This window comes from Choristoneura fumiferana, chromosome 18 (assembly GCF_025370935.1).
Source record: "Choristoneura fumiferana chromosome 18, NRCan_CFum_1, whole genome shotgun sequence".
In the NCBI taxonomy this organism is placed as follows: Eukaryota; Metazoa; Arthropoda; class Insecta; order Lepidoptera; family Tortricidae; genus Choristoneura; species Choristoneura fumiferana.
This window is the reverse complement of record NC_133489.1, coordinates 15691135-15713354: the sequence shown is the minus strand read 5'-3', so window position 1 is coordinate 15713354 and position 22220 is coordinate 15691135. Positions and strand designations below refer to the sequence as shown.

The following is a 22220-nucleotide window of genomic DNA, read 5'->3' as shown; positions in this document are numbered from 1 at the left end:
CAGTCACCAGCACCAATATCTGACACAACAAGCGTGCATAAATATCTGATACGACTCTATTTCTAGGGCCGGAAGGACGTGTCGAGGAAGGATTTTTGCACGCGCCGCTGTGGCAGATATTATTGCTGGTGACTGTACTATGGACACTAGGCAACGGATAAACACACTTATAATAGATAAACATATACTTAAATACATAATTAAACACCCAAGACTTGAGATCAAATATTCGTATTATTCATACAAATATCTTCCCCGGCTGGGAATCGAACCCGGGACCTCAAGCTTCGTAGTCAGGTTCTCTAACCACTTGGCCATCCGGTCATCAAATGATGTGACGTTTAGGTATCTACGTCGACTAATATGGATGCAATATATTGCGTGCTCAATTATTATTATGTATGAAAAAAAAACAATTTCCTAAAAAAAAAATGTAATTATGTTCCCTTTCCCTAGGCCCAGTACTAATCGTGGTTACAATATTATATACCTGTAAAAAATTTACACCCTGTAATTTATATTATACAGGAATGCGAGACGAACTTCCAGTTTCCAATTTTTGTTTACTGCTCCGACGCTGCTTCCTACAAACCAATAAATTCGTAACTTTCTCGTTCAATAGCAGGAGGCAACCCTGTTGCACTTCAGAACAGGATAATTAAATAGGAACCTACGTATTTACATCTACTTTATCAAAGGAAATGCTAATAAGTTCCTAGCAATCGAGGCAGGTACGTACTTGAATGAAATAAGCAGGCAGTACTTTCTTGGTTCTCTAACTACGGCTATCTAAGATTTGCATATTGAGCAGGATATCACATTCAGTCTTTCTAGAACAAGTGTGCGTCACGCACTGTGTCGCGGGCCATACCAACAGGACCGAGTTTAATTAATATGATCGATGGACAAGCCAAGGCACCGTGTGAATTGCCAATGGAGTCCGGTACCGCTATACAAATTTAAATTCAATCTCCACTACTAGCGGTTAGTGAAAATGTGTGGCTCCTCGCTGGCGGTACACCGATTACATTTAACTCGAAAATGAGCGTTCTAACAACTTTGAAAATTGGTGACATTTTGCTCGATATGTGGGAAGTTGAGGGTGCAGCAGTGAGCCTGATAGTGATAATTATTCGTGACTGAGACAGGAAGCTGGAATGATTCTTTTGTTGCTTGCCATTAATTCAGGTTTGTGTTTCACTATAAAAAATACAATAAATATCTACCACTAGGTTATGTATTTTTATGCTTTTTTAACCCCAGAGGCAAAAAGAGGGGTGTTATAAGTTTGACCGCTGTGTGTGTATGTGTGTCTGGCTGTGGCACCGTAGCTCTAAAGCAGGTTTTCTAGCGATGGTTTCTAGACATGTTGATACCCCTGGTGTTGCAGATGTTTATGGGCGGTGGTGATCTCTTACCATCAGGAGACCCACTTGCTGGTTTGCCATCCAGTCGAATAAAAAAAAATGTTTTATCAAAATCGGTTCAGCCGTTTTTCAGATAATGAACTTTGAAGTGACAAAGTCGGGGGCTTTCTAACTTTTTGTTGGTTTGGTAATTGGTTTTATATCGGAAATATTTTGTTACTCAAGATCTTTGTAGACACGCGTTTAATCTAAGATTCTGTCGAACGCAACGGTACGATTCGATTTGGTACCTACGAGTAAGATATTTAGGCCGGCTTGCAGAAAAAAATAGCAACTGTACGACTGTATCTCCTGCCTACGATAATACTTATTTAACAACACAGTTTACCACACTTAAGCGACTTGAATCAGTTAACAAGGTAGGTACATAACTTCGAGTTCAGTGCTAACCCAGGGTTAAGTATTATCAGAATGTATGTAGTAGTAACTGTCATCCATAACCTACAGTTATCGTTTTATTTTTTTAACTCTAAACTATGCAGAGATGGGCCCTGTAACAGGAGAAAAAAATTAAACCACAATTTCCACTCTTAATCTTGAGCTAATTTAGTTCTACAACTTTAGAAAATAACTTGTATTATGATTTTTATTATAGTTTAAAGTTTAATTGCACAAGCAATGTATTGCGAAATCCGGCATTTTGTTACGTGACAGGCGATGTCATTTAGGCTATTGGATGCCGTACATTGAAAATATAATTATATCTATGGTAAATACAATTTAATTTATTTGGAATAAACATACTTAATGATAAAATTACTTAAATTTTGAAAGTTGCATAACTAAAGTAGTTCCATTTGAGTAGCAGAACCTGTGTTTTAAATATTTACTCCTGTTACAGGGCCCACCCGGTAAATTTTATAATTAACCGTGGCAAATGTACCTACCTATTTACGTATCGACGTGCACCTAACAGGTAGGTATATTGCGTTTCGATGCAAGCTAGTTAAAGTTCCTACCGACGTACAAACTTTTATTTGCGATTGTTAGCATTTGTTCTATCAGTTCCACGATTGCCAACTCAGGGGAATTAGATTAGTTTAACTACAAATAACAGCAGCTAATTCACCCCAACTCGAGTTGGTGAAACTGCACCACGCATCCACAAGTCGGACATTAACGGTGTTGTCTGGAATTTCTATCATTAACTTCTTTATACTGTTAGTATCCTTACCAGAGCCAGTTCTGGGGTATGAGCTTACGTTGAAATTAACTTTTAAAGTTTGTAGGACTTGTCTGATCACTGTGGACGCGCGGCAGTGTTGCCAACTTCTAAAAACTCGAGTCGCTAAACTTAAAATCTAAAGTCGCTAGAAAGTCGCTAAAATTTATTCCACCTGGAGCGAGCGGACGGTCTGTTGTTTGGCTGGGAGAGACACGAGAGGCCACTGGTGGTCTGAAAGGTTGGGACACCTACGAAAAAAAAACAACTTAAATTAGAAGATTTCCGAATTCACTGAAAATGTTTCTTTTTTAAATAGCTAAAGCTAGAGCATAAACGGATAGAGCTTAAATATAGTTATATTAAATAAAGTTTGAACTTGGTGCGCAAGCGCGTTTGTCGCTGTCCATATATATCTCTTAGCACAGTATAGTTCTCATCGTCGCCGAGTTGACATAAAAATTATCCATTATTGGTCCTAGAACTGTTTAAATTTGTATTCCAGAAGTGGCCAGATAAGTCGCTAAACCATTTTTTTTTAGTTCTTGCGACAAAGTCGCTAAATTGGCTACACAGAGGCGGTGTCGCGTGGGTAGCGGCAAACGCAGTCCGTGCCGCGCAGGATCGAGTTTCGCCGTTTTAGTCGCATTAACATGAACAGGGCTTATAATTTTAAATTGCATTTTGTTGCTAAATTATGCAAGCGGATTCTCCGGGTATATAAATCCAGTTTCTTGGTAAATTTAAGTACTTGAGAAACTAGTATGACGTTGAAATAATAACATTATTCGATCGTGTTCATAGCAAAAGCGTCTTTTTAACCCCCGACATAAAAAGAGGGCTGTTATAAGTTTGACCGCTATGTGTGTCTGTCTGCGTATCTGTCTGTGGCACCGTAGCTCTTAAACGGGTGGTCCGATTTGAATGCGGTTCATAAATGACGGACTTCTGAGGTAACAGACATAAAAAAAATACAACCGAATGGATAGCCTCCTCCTTTTTTAAGTCGGTTAAAAAGTTGGAAAACCCTGACTTTGTCTCTTCAAAGTTCAATATCTCAAAAACGGCTAAACGGATTTTGATGAAACATGTCTAAGAACCATCGCTGGAAAACCTGGTTTCACTTCAGACTGGTAGAAAATTATTTTCATAGTTTTTCGGTCGGTTCAATTTTTTGTTTTTTTTTGTTGGTTAGGTTATTGCTTTTTAGGGTTCCGGAGCCAAAATGGCAAAAACGGAACCCTTATAGTTTCGCCATGTCTGTCTGTCTGTCCGTCCGCGGCTTTGCTCAGGGACTATCAATGCTAGAAAGCTGTAATTTTGCACGAATATATAAGTAAACTATGCCGATAAAATGGTACAATCAAAAATTAAAAAAAAAATGTTCTCCCATAGACGTAAAGTGGGGGTGATTTTTTTTCGCATCCAACCCTATAGTGTGGGGTATCGTTAGATAGGCCAAGAGCATGTCGAACACGCCCAAAATAGGGTTCCGTAGCCATTACGAAAAAAATAAGTAATTGTTTTCTAAGGATTTCGTATTTTATATGCAGAATCTTCCAAGTTTAAGTATATTTTATACCTTAGGCTACTATTTACTCAAGCCAACTTAGCCATTATAGTTTTCCTTGTAAATTTGATATACTTACTACCATCCTGAATTTTATCAAATTTCTCCACCCACTGGTCTAGATTTTACAGGGGGGCTCGAGGGACGCCCGATTTTAATGAAAATTTGCACTTTAAAGTTGAATATTTCGCAAACAAATCACTGAATCGAAAAATCGTCTTAGCAAACCCCTGATTGTTTTGAAAGAACAATCCAACGATACCCCACATCATAGGGTTGGATGAGAAAAATAAAACACCCCTACTTTTCATCTATGGGAGGTACCCTAAAAAAATTTTTTTAACTTTTATTGTACCGTTTTGTCGGCATAGTTCACATATATATCCGTGCAAAATTACAGCTTTCTAGTATTGATAGTCCCTGAGCAAAGCCGCGGACGGACAGACGGACAGACAGTACATGGCGAAACTATAAGGGTTCCGTTTTTGCCATTTTGGCTCCGGAACCCTAAAAATACTAAGATTATTTACGTTTTGTTAAAAAAAACCGAAAACCTCCAGTCGTTTAACTTAAAACATACAACTGAATTGATGACCTCCTCCTTTTTTGAAGTCGGTTAAAAAGTGCATAACGACAGCAATTTAAGACCTATTTAAAAGTCGTAAAATTTATTTTAAATACTAACATCAAGATAACGCCTTTGCCTAAATATTAAACATACAGGAATAAGCAGGTACTAATGGCTTTTGAAATGACAGGCGTTTTTCCGACGAACTGCGTCTCTGAAGGTCACAAGGTTTCTAAGAGTGCTGTGACGTCATATAGGCCCTAATACTGGGGTGTAAATTATCACTATAAGTAGGAAACCGCACCATTTTGTATTATTCGCCGCTGTATTATGGCCGTTATCATAGAAAACCCAAGCTTTAATTAAAACTCTATTCAAGTGTCGGCGATACATTGGGATGCGCCGGCGCCGTACGACCCTGTGTGGCTCGCCAGCGTCCAGGAGTACGCCCCTGTGCCGCCCCTTAACGAGACCCGGCTCTGGTGGGACTGGGGATGGGGCTGGGGCTGGCCCAGTGAACAGGAAATCCAGTTTAGACTCTTCACTAGGTAATTACTTAACAATAAACACATGCGTGTAACGTATATGTGTCACAGAGACGTGTGTGTAGCTGCGGTGCATGTACCTACCTTAAAGCGATTTCATGCAGACACATTTTAGGTACAGAAATTTAAAGACTATGAACCGGTTATAAGTAGTTGATAATACCATTTGAGATAAGTACATTTCTATTTTGAAAATAAAGTAGGTAGTAGACAATAACAATGAGCTAAATATTTCACAAGTTTAAGCGTATTATAATTTGCTTAAACTGTGTAGATGTAAACTTAGAACCTGGGCCAATCACCTTTTTACCCACACTAATCTGTCCACGACATTTTTCAAACAATGAGGGCTATCGTTTTTTGTCTCACTAGATGGCGCACTGTTGCGTGAGGTTTTTAAGTATGACTTTCAAAGTCTGTTATTACGGGCGTGAAAACAAAGTTTAGATTAAAATCATATGTAATACACCTTAAAATCGTACCATAAAAGTATCGAGCATGCCACAGTGTTGCAAAGTCCCCGTTTTGTTCGGAAAAAAAGGACAAAGGTTCCGAAAGACAAAACTGTCTCAAAACACAGACATTCATTGCCCCGGAACACATATTTGCCATAATTAATTTCAGATATTGCAAAATATTCACAAAATTATTCTAATTATAAATAAACCCGCGTAGCTCACCCAAAAACTATGAGATTTGACATTTCGGAGACCTCACGCTACACTAGCGCCTCTAGCGGCGAATTCATTCGCGATAGCCCTCATTGACAAGATTTCATATTTCTAAGACAATAATTTGGTTCGTTCTCTGTATTCTGTTTGGAAAGAGAAAGACGCTGATATTTTTAAAATTTCGCTACGATTTTTAATTAATTTATGACAATTTTTTAAAGATGTGTTTATTCTAAAAGGGCATAACTCCAAAACAACACAATAGATCCATTACTTTTGTCTAGTCTCTATTAAAAAATAGATCACGTAAATCTGACGTAGACGTTGTCAAATTTATGACAGCTCTTTTTTCTGGTGAAAAAGGCAAAGGAAACGTGTATATTCTGTGGTAGTGTTGGCAAATTCAGGTATATATATCTTTTTAATTTTTTTGTATTTTTTTAAATATGGAGAAATAAATTATAATACATATTTTCCCATGTTCAGGAGGCAAAACTCTTTCGATTCCTGCAGTAATTTACAGGTGTTAAAAAAATTAAATCTTGTCAATTGCAGCAACAATTTTTGTAAGTAAACGTGTTTTTTCTGTAATTTAATAGATGGTGTACATGCCATCCTAAGTAAGTTCAAATATCTTGTTGGAAGTACGATTTTTTGGTAACGCCAGAGACAATTTCGGTAACGCAGGAGACGCCCAAAGTGTCGGTAAAATAGTTGATTGGCCCACCTAAGTGATTTAAATCCCCAACTAGGGCTTCGAAGGCGTTGGCTATTTCGTCTTTTGTACTTCAGAGATATCCTTTTCAGATTAAAACAAAAGAATGCTTTTGAAACTGGAGACGAGCGATCAGAATACCTGAAATAAATAGCTGTACCTTTATTATTTCAGAAATATTTGATAGCTAGAGATTAAAATTATCGGATACTGGATATAATACCTTGCCTAGCGTTATCGGAGCCGCATGCGTTCCTTTGTCTTTCGTATCTCAACTTAAACCGAGTAGTTACATATTACAGAGTCCACGAAAAATATTAACACGGTTCCGTATTACATTTATGAAACAAATTGAAGACTTATTATAGTTCGTGTTTCTTCACTCAACAATATTTTTTATCGCATTTATTCGAATGCTGCAAAAAACTTCCAAAATACCTACTCATTTTGCAAAATCTCACAATATTGATCGAGCCAAAATCTCACGATGTCTCGTCAACGGAGTTAAGGGTCGGAAAATCGCCAGAATTGCCTCGCTAATGGACGCCCCCTAAATAGAGACTGTGTGATAGATAGCAGTCACGCAAGATAACAGCAACCTAAAAAGTTTAATGAATTTTTAAATTTGATTTAATTTTGGATTGCTTCGATTATTGCTTGTATGATTGCATTTCATTTAAGTAATTAATTATTAATTTTTAATTTTATGGAATGATGAATTAATATCAATTGTATTTTTATTTTAATTTGATTGGCAGGTTGAGGGCCAGGTTGGCAACGTAACTGCAATACCCCTGGTGTTGCAGATGTTTATGGGCGGTGGTAATCTCTTACCATCAGGAGACCCACTTGCTCCTTGGCCATCCAGTCGAATAAAAAAATAAATTGGCTTCTGCTGAATTTTAAATTGTATAATAAATCGTATTAATGCATTTATATACTTAATAATTTGACATGTAAAATTTCTAGTTTTATGAATAAATGAATATGAATATGAACGTGATGAAATATGAGTTAAAACTTATAATTCTAACTTCTACCTTATTTTTTACAGGCGAAATCCATACGAGTACCAAGTTTTAAAAGTAAATGATTCGCTGTCTCTGTGGGATTCTAATTTCGATTTCAATAAGAAAGTTAAAGTCCTCACTCACGGATGGCTTAACCATGGCGACAGCCCTATGCCTGAATCGATTAAAGAAGGTAAGATATCCGACTTAAAGGGCCTCTTTCACCACTCATTTTTAAATTTTAACATTCATTCTTTCGATTGGCATCATAAAAATACGGGATGCTTTTTTTCTTCTCGTTTATAGAAAAATAAAATAATGTTTCTCTTGAGGTACTGTTTCTTCGTGTCGCATAGTCTTGAAAAAATTGCTCTAGCTAAAGCAGGCCCTAGCACTATTTATTCATTTGCACCTAACGGATGATTAAAACTGGTATTTCTGCTACATTTCGTTTTATACAAACGTCCAGCCTGTTGACGCCACACGGCGACTGAAAACGAGTTGTACACATTGTATGAAATCGAAACTACGCGACCGAAGATACACGACACGACTCATATCACAACGCAAAAAATTACACTCGTCTGGCTTCACCCTTAACATGACACATGACCATGTGCAGTTTACCGTAATTTGTTTTATTTTACTTTCAGCATATCTTAATATAAGTGATTTGAATATAATAGTGGTGGATTGGGGTAATGCAGCCAACGTTAACTATATCTTGGCTAGTTACAATGTTGCTGAAGTGGGCCGGGTCCTGACTGAGTTTCTCAATTTTCTCATTTACGAAGGAGTCTCCATGGATGACGTTCATCTCATTGGCCACAGTCTCGGCGCCCATGTAGTGGGAATAGCCGGTGCTTATGTCAAGCAAGGACCTATCGATACTATAACAGGTAAGAGTGTGATAATTTTTGGGGGCTACGCTTGCTGGCGTCTGCGCACTCGACGCGTGCAGTTAGCGCGGCTCGTACTATTTTTCAATAGGCGTTGTTTTTTTTATTTGTATTGGAATTCGGTTGCGGACATTCTCTATTAAAAAAAAACGGGCTTAGGGTCCATAATTTGTTAAGTAGGTATTACAGTAGTTGTTTTTTTTTATTTGTATTGAAATTCGGTTGCGGACATTCTCTAATTAAATTAAAAAAAAATCGGACTTAAGGTCCACAATTTGTTAAGTAGGTATAGTAACAATATTCATAATAATGATTTTTTTTCAAGTTTTTATAATGACGTCAATTTTAGCGGTCAATTTTGTTCAAAAAGGTTAAGAACAGCTGAAATAGAGCCTAATAAATGCTCTACCGCAATGATCAAGTAAAAAATAAGTAAATTTACATGGCATTAATTAAATCTGCTAGCTGCTGCCAAATTTGCCGGTGCCTATAAATACTCGTAGCTATTCAGTTTAAAATAAACCGGTGTTGTTACGACGTTCATTTGCTATTAATTAACTTTCATCCCAGATCAATTTCGGCTCTTCCTTTACAGCTTTGCTCTATACTTAATCACACAAAGACGCCAGTATAATTATTTTTAGATTAAATCGATTCATAATCGTGTTTCAATGTTCCAAAATACCTAAGACGCTTTGATGATTGTTTCTGGTAGGTTTTTATTATCTTCAATGCATTATTATCAATAAACAAAAATATCTTCGTGAAAAACACTATAACTATTTAGGTAGTCTCCAAGTACCTTCTTGTACCTATTTTAAGTAGTAAAACTAAAAGAATTCGGTTTCGCAAATAAGCTTAAAATCGTAGATTTTTCAAAAATGGACTAAAACAAGCCTTGGTGACGAGATGAGCGAGGGTGGCTGTAGTTCGAGTTGCATTATGGTTGTTTAGTCTCGCGTTAAACACTCTACTTTTCACTTTAAATGTGAGGGAAAAAACCGACGTTCTATATAAAATTGCAACATTACTTTTTTTATAACGCACGCTCAATACGGGTAATGGGCATCTGTTCAAAATTCAAATAGCAAAAAAGTTTGTACCGCGGTTTTTTTTTGTAAAGTGACGCTTTAAATGATTGAGCATATTTAGCCATCAGATTCAAATTTGAAAATTATTTTTTAACTTTTATTGGACTATGCATAATAAAAAAACTTTTTCTCAAACATGCTCGGAAATGTATGCGTTAATGTCACGAAATGGAGACATGAAGTTTCTCATTTATGGCTCCCTACCACCTCCCTACATAACTTCTTGGCCTAGGCCATGAAGTATGTATGAAAATCCATTATTGTCCGCTGCTATAACTTTTTAATTTTGCTTACTAACATTAAACTGACAAAGGAAAAAATTACGAACAGCCAACCACCACTACTCTATAAGCATTTGCGATACTGCGATGCGATGCGAAGCGATGCGATGCAAAGCGATGCGATGCGATGCAATGCGATGGATGGTTGGATGGATGGATGAAATATATCCTCACATTGTTTGAGAAAAGCACTATACAAGCCTCGGCCAGAACAGGGATTGCTGGACTCGTTTTATCCGAACTCGTCCATCAATCCCTTACTTCATGGCCTCTGCAGTAATGTACTATTTAACAAAAAAATTGAACCGCCGGAAAACTAAAAAGCAAAAAAATAATATCTTTTTTGTTTGACCTTAATCTAGGTACCAGTTTAAGGTCGGTGCCTCAGCACGAGCCAGGAGGAGTGATAGAAGCCCATCAGGTAGACGACTATAGGCCTTCTCCTCCGCTGAGGCACCGACTACCTACAAACGGTACCTAGATTAAAGTCAAACAAAAAGGTATTATTTTTTGCTTTTGCATTTTTTTCGGCGGTTAAATTGTTTTGTTAAAAAGTTTTTATTTTTTCCCACCCTTGGGGTAATTTGTTTTTCAAATTTATATAATACCTACTTCAAGGTATACCCTCTCCAATAAAAAAAGAATTATGAAAATCAGACTACTTTGTAAGAAGTTATGCCTGGTCATACAATACAATCAGTGACTGAACAATCAATCATCCCTTGTTCTCCTACCCTTAGGGTAGGAGTGTTTTTACCAAATTTAAATACGACCACTCTCGGGGTATACGCTTTCCAATACAATAATAATCATCAAAATTGGACTTCTCTGTAAAAAGTTATGCGTGGTCATACATAAAAAAATAAATATACGCTTCGACTCGAGAACCTCCTCCGTTTTTTTTCGTCGGTTGATGAAGTCATACTTTATATAATTAAATATTTATTGTGATCATTTTAATCGTGGTTCACGATATTAAATCGTTTTTTATTGTTTTCCACAGTAGTCATTTTCAAGTTATTTCCATGCCATAAAAATTATCTATACACAATCAATGAAAATTGCGATAATCCACCATTTACAAACACTGTGGTGGGCTGTATAGGGGTTTCCAGAGTAAATAAAAAATATTTTAATCCCTAGAGATTAATAAGAAGCCTTAGTCCTGATATGCAGAGACTAAAGTAACATTTTAAGAGCATGAGAAGTGAAAAGGTATATTAAGTATTCTTTTTTAGTCCTCAAATTTTCTCCACTGCAGCCTGCAGTAAGTTAAAGTGAAAAAAAAATCCGGGTTTCTATTTGAATCTCCTTTTCGTCAAACATAACCCGACATCGCTATTGCCGTGTAGGAACTGAACTTTAATAGAATTCGTAGTTGGCTGTTTCACGCACAGACGGATCCAATTAAAATTAGTATGACTTAGTTTAGTTTTCATACTGCTGGTTTTGAGTTGAAAACTTACAAAATTAACTATTTTTTTTTAGTTTACATGAAAATACTATTTTAAACACGTGACTTTTTTTGTCAATTTTTAACAAGAAACCCTGCACTTACCGCAGTTTAAATAAAACCAAAATATCACACATTTTATGCCCTCGTCGGGTTATCCGTGTAACTGTACCTACGTGTTAAAATACTCCTACCGACTGCTAAGGGTCGAATGACAAAGCATAGCGTGTTAAACGCAAGTGCGATAATTCTTTCCTAAATGTCTTGATAAGGAACTAAGGTGTACTTATCATGTTCAGGTTTGGACCCAGCACTGCCTCTATTCACGCTGGGTAACAAAGACGCTCGGCTGGACAAACATGACGCCCGCCACGTGGAGGTCATTCACACCTGCGGGGGCTATCTCGGCTTTGCTTCTCCCTTGGGCCACATCGACTTCTACCCCAATGGCGGGACGCGACAACCGGGCTGTACTTACGATTATAGAGGTAAGTGAAGAAATCTGTGACTTATACGACGGAAACAACAAGAATATGTAGAAATAAATGTCTAATCAGTAGTACGACGGAAAAGAAAACAATCGGCGAAAACAATGCGGACATCTAGCTCTCAGTGACCTTTTAGATATAATCCGATAAGGTCACCGTTCCCAGCACCATTTTGTTAAGAAAGTGGCATTCGATTTAATTTTTTAACATAATATTTATAAGTATTTGGAAGATAAAAGGTTAAAATAAAAAATAAAATTTAAATAGACTGCTTGCGATTTTTTTTCTAAATTTTATTTTACACTGTCGATGTAGCAGGACTGATATTCGTATGCAAAATACATCTTTTTTGGGCTAGCCATTATTAGCTAAACTGCGGACGGACGGACAGACATGGCAAAACTACATGTGAGACCACAGACCTCTTAAATTCATCGTTTATAAGCACATTTTCACTGTAAGTTCTAAGTAAATAAATTAATAAAGTTCATGCACACGCAGTTGTAAAGATTAGTCTTTAATCTGTTTATTTTAGAGTTATTCATTTTATTGCATTCCATGCCTCAGTAGACTGGGTTTATGTTAAAACGTGCGAGGAATGAACCCTCGTAATACCCCGTCTGACCGTTGTCACAGATACTTAACTACAGGCCTAATGCAGGATCTGCAATAAAAAATCCCATATAGGTCAACACGTTAAGATACCAGCACGTAATAAATTCAGATTCTAGCCTTCTCGTCCCCAACTAGACGCTTCTGTCCTTACTCATATTACAAATGCGAAAGTAGCTCTGTCTGTTTGTATGTCGTGTTTAAACGCTTAAACTGCTGAACCAATTTAGATGAAATTTGGTATGGTAATAGTTTTAGAACCTGGAAAGGACATAAGGTAGTTTTATCCCAGAAAGTCGCATACTTCCCGCGGGATAGTAATAAAAGAATTCTTGGTAGACGAAATCGCGGGCAAAAGCTGGTAGGTTCATAAATGGGACATTTATATTCACTGACAAAAAAAATAAAAAATAAAAGCTGTTTATTTCAATAATGCAATACACGTACATTTCATTAATTAACTACTAATCCTTAATTAATAGGATTGTTGCAGTCAATGTTTATAATTTTACTTGATTATTTGGAATGAATGGATACAATAATTATAATTTTAATATTTTACTCTGAGTAGGTATGTATACAATTTTTAGTTAAGAAGGTAGGTTTAACCATCGCACCAAAATATGCTTAATCTTGTTGTGTTTGCTGTTCACAATTTCTTGCACAGTTTCAAATGGAAATTTATTAAGTATGCGTGGCAGAGTGGACGTCCACACTCTCTGGCCATAAACATTATGACATCTGGGTATAACATAGTTTGGCAAGTTAGATAGATTTTTCAAGTTCTTTGGCTAGGTATTCTTCCTATTTAACTGGTATATATTATCATGGTACTGCGTTAATATTGCCAAATCGACCTTGTCAACAAGTTGTTGTTACAGTAGCGAAATAGTTCCTTATAATTGTCCATGTATTTACATTTAATTTTTAAGGGGCCTATGGTTTTTAACAAACGTATTTGTAAGTTATAAATATTATACAAGTATGTTTTAAAAGTAACACAGAGCAGGCAAAGTCAAATACTTGTCTATTATTATTATTATTATTATTGAGAAATATACTTTTTTAAATTAATACACTTAGGGGCTGTTTCACCACCCATTGATTAATTTTATTTGGCGCATAAATGTAATGCCGTCTCCGTCTATTCGAACAAAACAAACAGAGACGGCATCACATTTATCCGTCAAAGAAATTTAATCAATGCCATGCCACGACTTTTAGAATACAAATTTAAACAGTTCTAGGACCAATAATGGATACATTTTTTGTCAACTCGACGACGACGAGCATTATACAGTGCCAAGAGATATATATGAAAAGCGACAAACGCGCTTGCGCACCAAATTCAAACTTTAATTAAAACTCTATCCGTTTATGCTCTAGCTTTAGCTATTAAAAAAAAAACAATTTTAGTGAATACGGAAATCTTCTAATATAAGTTGTTTTTTTTCGTAGGTATCCCAACCTTTCAGACCACCAGTGGCCTCTTGTGTCTCTCCCAGACAAAGTCCTGAGTCCGCTCGCTCCTGGTGGAATTAATTTTAGCGAATTTCTAGCGACTTTTGATTTTTAGTTTAGCGACTCGAGTTTCTAGGAGTTGGCAACACTGATCAATGGATGGTGAAACAGGAGGTTAAAGTAAAAATAATAAGAATATGCTTTAAAATATAAAGTCATTTTATGTGCTTTTAATGTGAGTTGTGAGTTGCAGCAAGTAACTACAACCTTAAGCAATATAAAATCAAGAGAATCAAGGGAATTTACTTTAACGTTTATATGTTTTCCTGTTTCATATACTTACTTGACTTTGAGATACGCACTGAGCCCGCGTGGGAACTATACGGCTCAAGCCCTTTCATTTCGAGAGGAGACCTGAGCCCTGCAACGGGGCGTACTTATAGAGGCCGCGCTGGTGGCCTTACACTTTATATCCAGTTACTATTTGTCAAAGGTCTATGCGCCCACAACCGAGCCCACATGTTCTTCGCGGAGTCCATCATATCGGACGTGCCCTTCACCGCGTTGCGTTGCCGAGACTACAACGAGTTGTACTACAACGGCTCGTGTGAAGGCACTGGCGAGACGCTCATCATGGGTGGCTTCGACATACATTATGGGTGAGTAGTATCAGTACCCTTAGTGTAAGTTTTCGGTTACAAAATACGTCTCGATCGCGTTCGCGTTAAAATCTCAATTTATATGGAAACACGAACATCGCAAACGTTCCGTTAGAGGCGCTGTTCGTGGTTCCATACAAATTGAGATTTTAACGCGAACGTGATCGAGACGTATTTTCAATTTTGTAACCAAAAACTTACACTAAGGGTACTGATATACAGGATGTCTCTGACCATTGGTTCTATTCTACTCGCATAACTGATCTTTTTGTTTTGTAACATTTTCACATGACTTGAATTTAGATACCTAATTTATTGATCCTCAAAGTTAAATTGTTAAATCTTGTGGTACGAGATCAAAATGTCCTTGTTACGGGGGCCTTTAAATGATTTGGCATTAGACATCTCTTTAACATTCGTATGATACTTAATAGTTTTATTTATATTACGAGAATAACCGTGTAAAACTTAACTATACACTAAATACCTGACTTAAAAACTTAATACCAACATCTCTTTTAGATATACAATGTGCTGTCAATTTAGTATTGCATTGCGTACATTCTAAACTATATTTAATTTGTACGAAAAAAATAAAATTAACACTTGTCTTGTTTGCATGAGTAGTATTGAACCCTGATTAAGCCCCATGATCAGAGACATCCTGTATTGGAGCAAAAAAGTTTCCCGAAAACTTTGTCCGGTCCGATGTACGTGATGGTGAGATCTGGCTGATTAATTTGAGAGATTGCTCTATGTTTAAATAGTAGATTGATAACCAAGGGTGGAAAGTGATCCATTTCACCCGAGATATTTCTGGCGCTCGAACGAAGTGAGAGTGCCAATAGTTCGAGGGGAGATGGGTAATTTCACCCGAGTTAGACACTCTACTTTTCATTTCGACTGTGAGCAAAGTAAAATACTACAAAAAATGAGAACTAATAATAATAAATTAAATGTACCTTGCCACGGCCGACTATAAAAAAAATCGAATTGGTCTACAAAACTGAAGGTTGAACGCCGAACGAAGAAGTTTGACCTTTATTTCCTATTTATAATATATTCCATCTCTTTTTTTCACATTTCACAAATGACTTCCATCTCTTTCTTAATCTAACTAAAGAAAGAGATGGAATATGTTCGTGACGTAATAAAGATCAAATTTCTTGTTTCAAACGGATGTTCGGCGTTCAACCTCAGAGTTGTATATAAGCTCCTTGGTCACGACGTGCATCTAGATGGCCAAGCCGAAACGTGAAAAAAACGTATCATCATAACTAAATTATCTTCGACTCCGTGGCTAATCGAAAAAAAAAAAACTTTCTACCCTAGAGATGAAAACGAACTTTTCCACCCGGCTATCTACCCATGAAAATTAAACTTTCCGAACAGGAGAGATGAAAAATATTTAGTTAAACATAGTCTTGATATGAAATATTTAAATGTAAACTCATTGTCTATCCTCCCTAATGTGAGTTTAATCTACATACACGAAACTCCATTTCCGTATTTACTGAAACAGAATTTGGCAAAATATTATAAAATCCCTGTCGCTCGACCGTTTTCACTCAAAAGCCACGCAACAAAAGAAGCAATTTTAAGTTTTCATGAACAGTGCTAACTTTGGTCGCTTCTATGTTTAATTAAACAAAAGAACACTCGTTTGTAAAACAGTAATGGCATTAGCTTAAATCTTGGAGATCAACGTCCATTGTTTCTGTTTCAGGAAGGATGGAATTTACTACCTCAAGACTAACGCAGAAAAACCCTACGCTCTTGGGGAACCGACGTGAATTGCGATGAAATATTAATTCTTTGCTTTACCAACTTCGCCTATAAATTAAATTTTCATGCGAATTATTGCGAGGTGCCCGCTTTACATAATTTGTGAGCGACAGTAGGTAGCCGCTGTGTGACCCTTACTTAGAACGAGTTCGTGAGACGACGATTTTACTGGCCATTCATAATACTTCATGGTGTTTTATGCTCTCATAAACCAACCAATAAGTGTGAACCTACAAACAATAATAATTATGCCAGTAACTACATTAGCTTTTAAGTGAATACAAAGTGTACCTATCTCTGTAATTCTGTATCCGTGTTAGATTCTATACATCGTGACGTATGTCTGTAAGTAAATGTGTATTCAATTTGGGATTCCGCCGTTCCATCCGTTTTATATGGATCCGATTGTAAGATAAGCCGCAAGCTATACGCTGTAACTTGCGCTGGAAGGAGTCGACAAATAAGTTATTCTGTTGTTGTAGCTGGAACAACTGATGCGTTTAGATCATCTGGAACATTGTTGATAAAGTTACTACCTAGATGTAAGCTTGTTTGTAAATTGCAACGATGTAAGTAGTTTACATTGCAAGTGCAACCATTTTATATAGTTTTATTTACAAAATAAGGTATAAAAATGTGGCGCTATTGTACATTTTACACACGTAGCGCAGGTAACGCCTTTTTTATGAAATATCTACTCGTATTCCAGAAAAATATTATAATTAAGTACTTTTTTTGCTTCCCAAGGCCCTTTGGAAATGTAGCAGAGTAGCATTTCTTTTGCTTTAATTTTTTTATTACTCTAAGATAGATCTTAATGGAGTTAAGTTACATAAGTATTTATTTTCGTTATTAACTGCTCAATAAATAAAACACTAATAAATATGTATAAAATCTATAGATTTTATTTCTATTTAAGTAGTTACCTTTTTATAATCATCGTACAATTGCGGAAACTGAATCACGTACCAGGGTGGAACCTTTTCATGGCCAATTTCGCTATGAATTTTTAGGCAGTTGTATGGGATGTCAACATGATATCAGTAGCACAAAGGTTTCACCCTGGTACGTAATTCAGTTTCTTTTACTGTAGTACAATATAGACAGTTATTCGCAACCTGCGGTTCACCGAGCTTCTATGAGTGAACTGCCTGGCATACAAATTATGTAGATTTTCAACCATTTTGACGTTGAATGCTGTTGACCATCAATGCTGCGGACCTCTGCACCATTGCTACAACACATTCCAAATTACAAAAAGGGTGACAAAACGGCACAGGTTGTTTTTATGGAAGAGAGTTAGTTATGCAAGATATAACAATAAATTATAAAGCTATCACTCATTTCCTTCCGGCCAATTCCACTAATCCCCCCTAATAAATATTATAAACGTGAAAGTTTATATGCATGAAGATATTAAGATAAGATTTATTTGTAAAACATGAGTAAGATTACATAATGGTCACAGGTTTACAATAATGTTCGTCATGTTTTGCCTTTGTAACTTGTTTGTAACTCTTTCACGCAAAAACTTACTTAAATTAATTTTAATGAAACTTTATAATAATAATATATTTCATGCTTCCGAATCACGCTACTTTTTATCCCAATATTCCCACGTATAATCCCAATACAAGTTTGAAATCTCAATCGCTGGGTTTAAGATCATGAAATTTGGCATGGTCGTTTTAAATGTAACATCAATGAAGTGAAGAACACGATGTAATTTTTGGAATTTCTCACGAAAAATTTTTGTTTGTTGTTCTTTCTTAATAAAACGGCTGGACGAATTTGAATTAAATTTGGTAGGTACGCAGATAGCTGGACGGTTTCGTTAGGTACTATACCTAGTGTTTATTATTGTAAGCGTTGGCAGGAATCCCATTAGGTGGACTGACAACATCGCTAAAGTTCGTTCAACGGTGGACATTTTTAGGCCGATGATGATGTTAATTATTTGTTGCGAACGTTGTTAAAGTGAAATCAAATAAAATGTTGTTATATCTCGTAGGACGCATCCATTTCTAGGTAATCGCGCTTTGGAATTTTGCGCTTTCATGTTCGCATTTGTGCAAATATGATTTGTGAGAACTATGGACGTGCGTCTATGTTATATTAAGTTATATATACATACGTGTAATGAAAAGCCAGCCCAGTGCCAAATTCATAAATATAAAGTTATGAATAGAACCGAACACATAACTAGTCTTTACCTCAACTGCACCTCTCGCGCGAAACTGCAGTCGCGACGTTTGCCAAACCATTTCATACTCTTAGTGTAGAATTGTATGAATTTGTATTCCCGGTGGGGATGTTCTCGAGGCTCCCCCGGAATATTAACCGAGCACTGGAGAAATAATGTGGAATAAACCGTCCGCAGTAGGACGTGCATAAAAGATGTACGGTTGTCATGCAGCCGATGTAAGTACTTGCATATTTCAGGACATCAGCGGTAACCTTGTGTCAGTTATTCAAAGCTTACTAACAAGGTGGGTATTAAATTTATTATCCAGGTGCCGAGCCGACTATCTGGACTAAAGCTGCGTTGGGACGTACTGGCTTTTAGCAAAGATTATTTGCACAATATGAAAAGGACTTTTGTCTAGTTTTTTAAGTAAGTATTTAAAATCAGACTGATATGAAGATGATGAATGATAATTATCCAATATAATAACATTATCTGATCAGAAAGTGCTAAAAAATTAAGTGTTGTTGTTGTTTTTTCATATTGTCGTTAGAATCCAACGGGAAAATTTGGAAATCAATCGGAATACGGCCGTACCTACCCGAAGTGTCAATAAATTATCATATTAAATAAGTGGTTTTTTCATATCCATTAATATGGAACTTTATTATTTAGTGTTAAATTATCAAAACGGCTGTAGGATGGTTATTGAAGCTAATTACTCTTAATTGCTCTCTAGCACGATAGGTAAATACGCTTTTTTCCGATAGAATACGATGGTAAACCGTTATTGCAATACATACCTATATCAGATTTTTTGGAGTGTTTTGTTCTATCCGATTTTAATGCCTGTAACATTCAAAAGTAATTTGGGTTTATATACCTAGTGTATAACGATTGAGTATTATATATGTCGGCGGCCGATCGTTAAATCCGCCAGATCACGAAATTCCTAGGCATATCGTGAAATGGCGCCATTTCATAATATATATTTTTTTATTCGACTAGATGGCAAACGAGCAAGTGGTCACCTGATGATAAGAGATCACCACCGCCCATAGACACCTGCAACACCAGAGGGATTGCACATGCGTTGCCAACCTAGAGGCCTAAGTTGGGATACCTCAAGTGCCAGTAATTTCACCGGCTGTCTTACTCTCCACGCCGAAGCATAACAGTGCAAGCACTGCTGCGTCATGGCAGGATTAGCGAGCAAGATGGTGGTAGCAATCCGGGCGGACCTTGCACAAGGTCCTACCACCTGCCTGATATATAAAAGTTGACAACAATACGGCAGATCGATTAGAGTAACGCATTCGTCGATATTCCTAGCTCTATATCGGACACATCGTACCTATTATGCTGAAAAAAAGAAAAATTTAGGTGCGACGAGCGAAGCGAGGAATGGTTAGTATGAATTGTGGCACGAGCCGAGCGCGCGAAGCGAGCGTAACGTGCCGCGGCAGCGGCCGGCGAAGTGCCAGAACCGATATGGCGGCGTTTCATGATATGCCTAGGAATTTCGTGATCTACCTAAACTGGCCAAATCATGAAATGGCGGCGTTTCATGATATGCCTAGGAATTTCATGATCTGCCTAAACGTCACTAGGCAAATCGTTAAACGGTGAGTTTTGAACGATACGGCGGCGTCCCTTACACAATTAATGAAATAGCGTCATTTCATGATGTGCCTAGGAATTTCATGATCTGACGGATTTTACGATCGGCCGTCGACATATACAACAACATTATACATGGTTTGGATAAGTAATTAACTAAATGTAAACAAAACAACGTTAATTGCTGTCTTAAATATTGAAATTCCCCCATTAAATTATCTAAACATTTTCATTTCTGTATTGAAATACACTAGTCTAGTTTGAATTACAATGATAGGTATGTAAAATATCTAAAATCCTTGAATGTACCAAGTCTGGCAGCTGAAGTTTGTTTACATTTAGTTAAATACCTATTCAAGCCAAGTATAGAGTTATTTGTGTAAATATTGTTCGTGAAAAGGCACATTATACCTATGTACATATATTGTTTACGGACTTGTATATGATGCCAGAACAAGAGCGTATCTATCACTAGAGTATCACAAATTTTAAATGGGATAAACCGTTTTCAAAATACTTACGAGCGTAAAATAATAAATTCACATTTAAAACAGCATTATTTTGATGGAAGTCGATCATACGATACTTTGTTAGTGATGATAAAGCTTTTAGATTAAACTTAAAAACGTTCTTACGAGCACACTTGCTTTCGTCATTCATTATAGGTACATGATGGTTTTTAATCGGTAATCAGGAGTTGAAAAATATTAACAAGCAGCCAAAATTGAATGCAATGGGTAATTTCCTTGACAACTTCTTTACGAGTATCAAGCTTTTGAAAGAGCTCATAGCGTAACTATTAGAAGAAAGTTGGCAATGGATTTGTATTAAAAGTTATTTAAAAAAAAATATTGGGGTTGCATGTATACATATATGTTGTATATCTCCGACTTTAACGTGACCGCTATCAATTACTGAATCAGAAAAACTGGTACCTGGGTAATTCGAGCCTTTCAACCGCCTCATTTTCGTGGTCACATTTTTTTTAGGAATGAGAGAGAGAGAGAGAGAGGGAGAGAGAGAGAGAGAAATAATAATGATAGAGAAGAAATAATAATTATAACTAAAAAAACATCGAATAGTATAAATTGGGGCCCAATCAGCATAATATCGCGGCAACGCTGATTTTCAGTGGAAATGGGCTGTAGAACTTGATGATATGATGATATTTTCAATTATTATTTGGACGTCTTAAGCTTCTACTTCTACATAACCTGAAAACTATCACAGAATCTTTAACCATGTCGACAAAATTTATCACCGATTAAAAATCATGAAATAAAACTCGTCATTAAAACAATCATTATACGTTTAATTTGATAATGTACATATCAGAGTTAACTAACGATGCAAAGTCAGCGTCACACCTACTCATATGGCGTGAAAATTGTAGAGAAACAAACTATCCGGTCCATTAAATAAATTGCGCTCCTTTTGAGAGCTTCCCGCAAAGAACACGTGGCGGGATCTCTTCCTAGACATGGAGTTACGAGGATACGGAATTTTCATTGGTTATAATTTACTGAGTGCTTCCTTAAGTATTTCTTACAACGTTTATAATGAACACTGTGGGAGCAGAGTGTAAATTACGTGTCTAAGTTAGCGAGAATGGCACACGGTTCTCTTTGTTTTGATGCTGTGTCTTGGTTATTTTTCATGAAACGTAAAAGTAAGGCTTTTTTGTAAACAATCTATGTTTTTGACTGGACATACTTACATTGCTATATTATAACCTACATATGTACACCAAAATTCAAGGCTATCTAACCACTAAAAGTGGCTCAAATTTGATTACCTACTAGACACACCCACATAGACACCGTGACAGGTGAAATTAAATAAAAGTTTCTAATAACGTTAATGTCCTAGTTATTGTCATGATAATGCTCAATAGCTGACACCCTGCAGTCAAATTGTCAAAGACATAAAACTAATGATGGCAACATCTGGCACAATGTCAACACCAAATACACGCTACGCACGGGGATAAAATAAATAAAAAAACATTAGTAAAAGAG

The 22220-nt window shown here is 36.6% G+C and overlaps 1 protein-coding gene across 1 annotated transcript; it reads left to right on the top strand.

Moving 5' to 3' along the window:
* Positions 1-869: 869 nt before the first annotated feature.
* Positions 870-17878, top strand: LOC141438071 (pancreatic lipase-related protein 2-like). The gene is made up of 7 exons (XM_074101736.1): positions 870-1188; positions 5107-5275; positions 7713-7861; positions 8322-8567; positions 11692-11880; positions 14447-14612; positions 16339-17878. The coding sequence occupies exons 1-7, from the start codon at positions 1158-1160 to the stop codon at positions 16403-16405; spliced, it is 1017 nt and encodes a 338-aa protein (XP_073957837.1). The 5' UTR covers positions 870-1157; the 3' UTR covers positions 16406-17878.
* The last annotated feature ends 4342 nt before the right edge of the window (positions 17879-22220 follow it).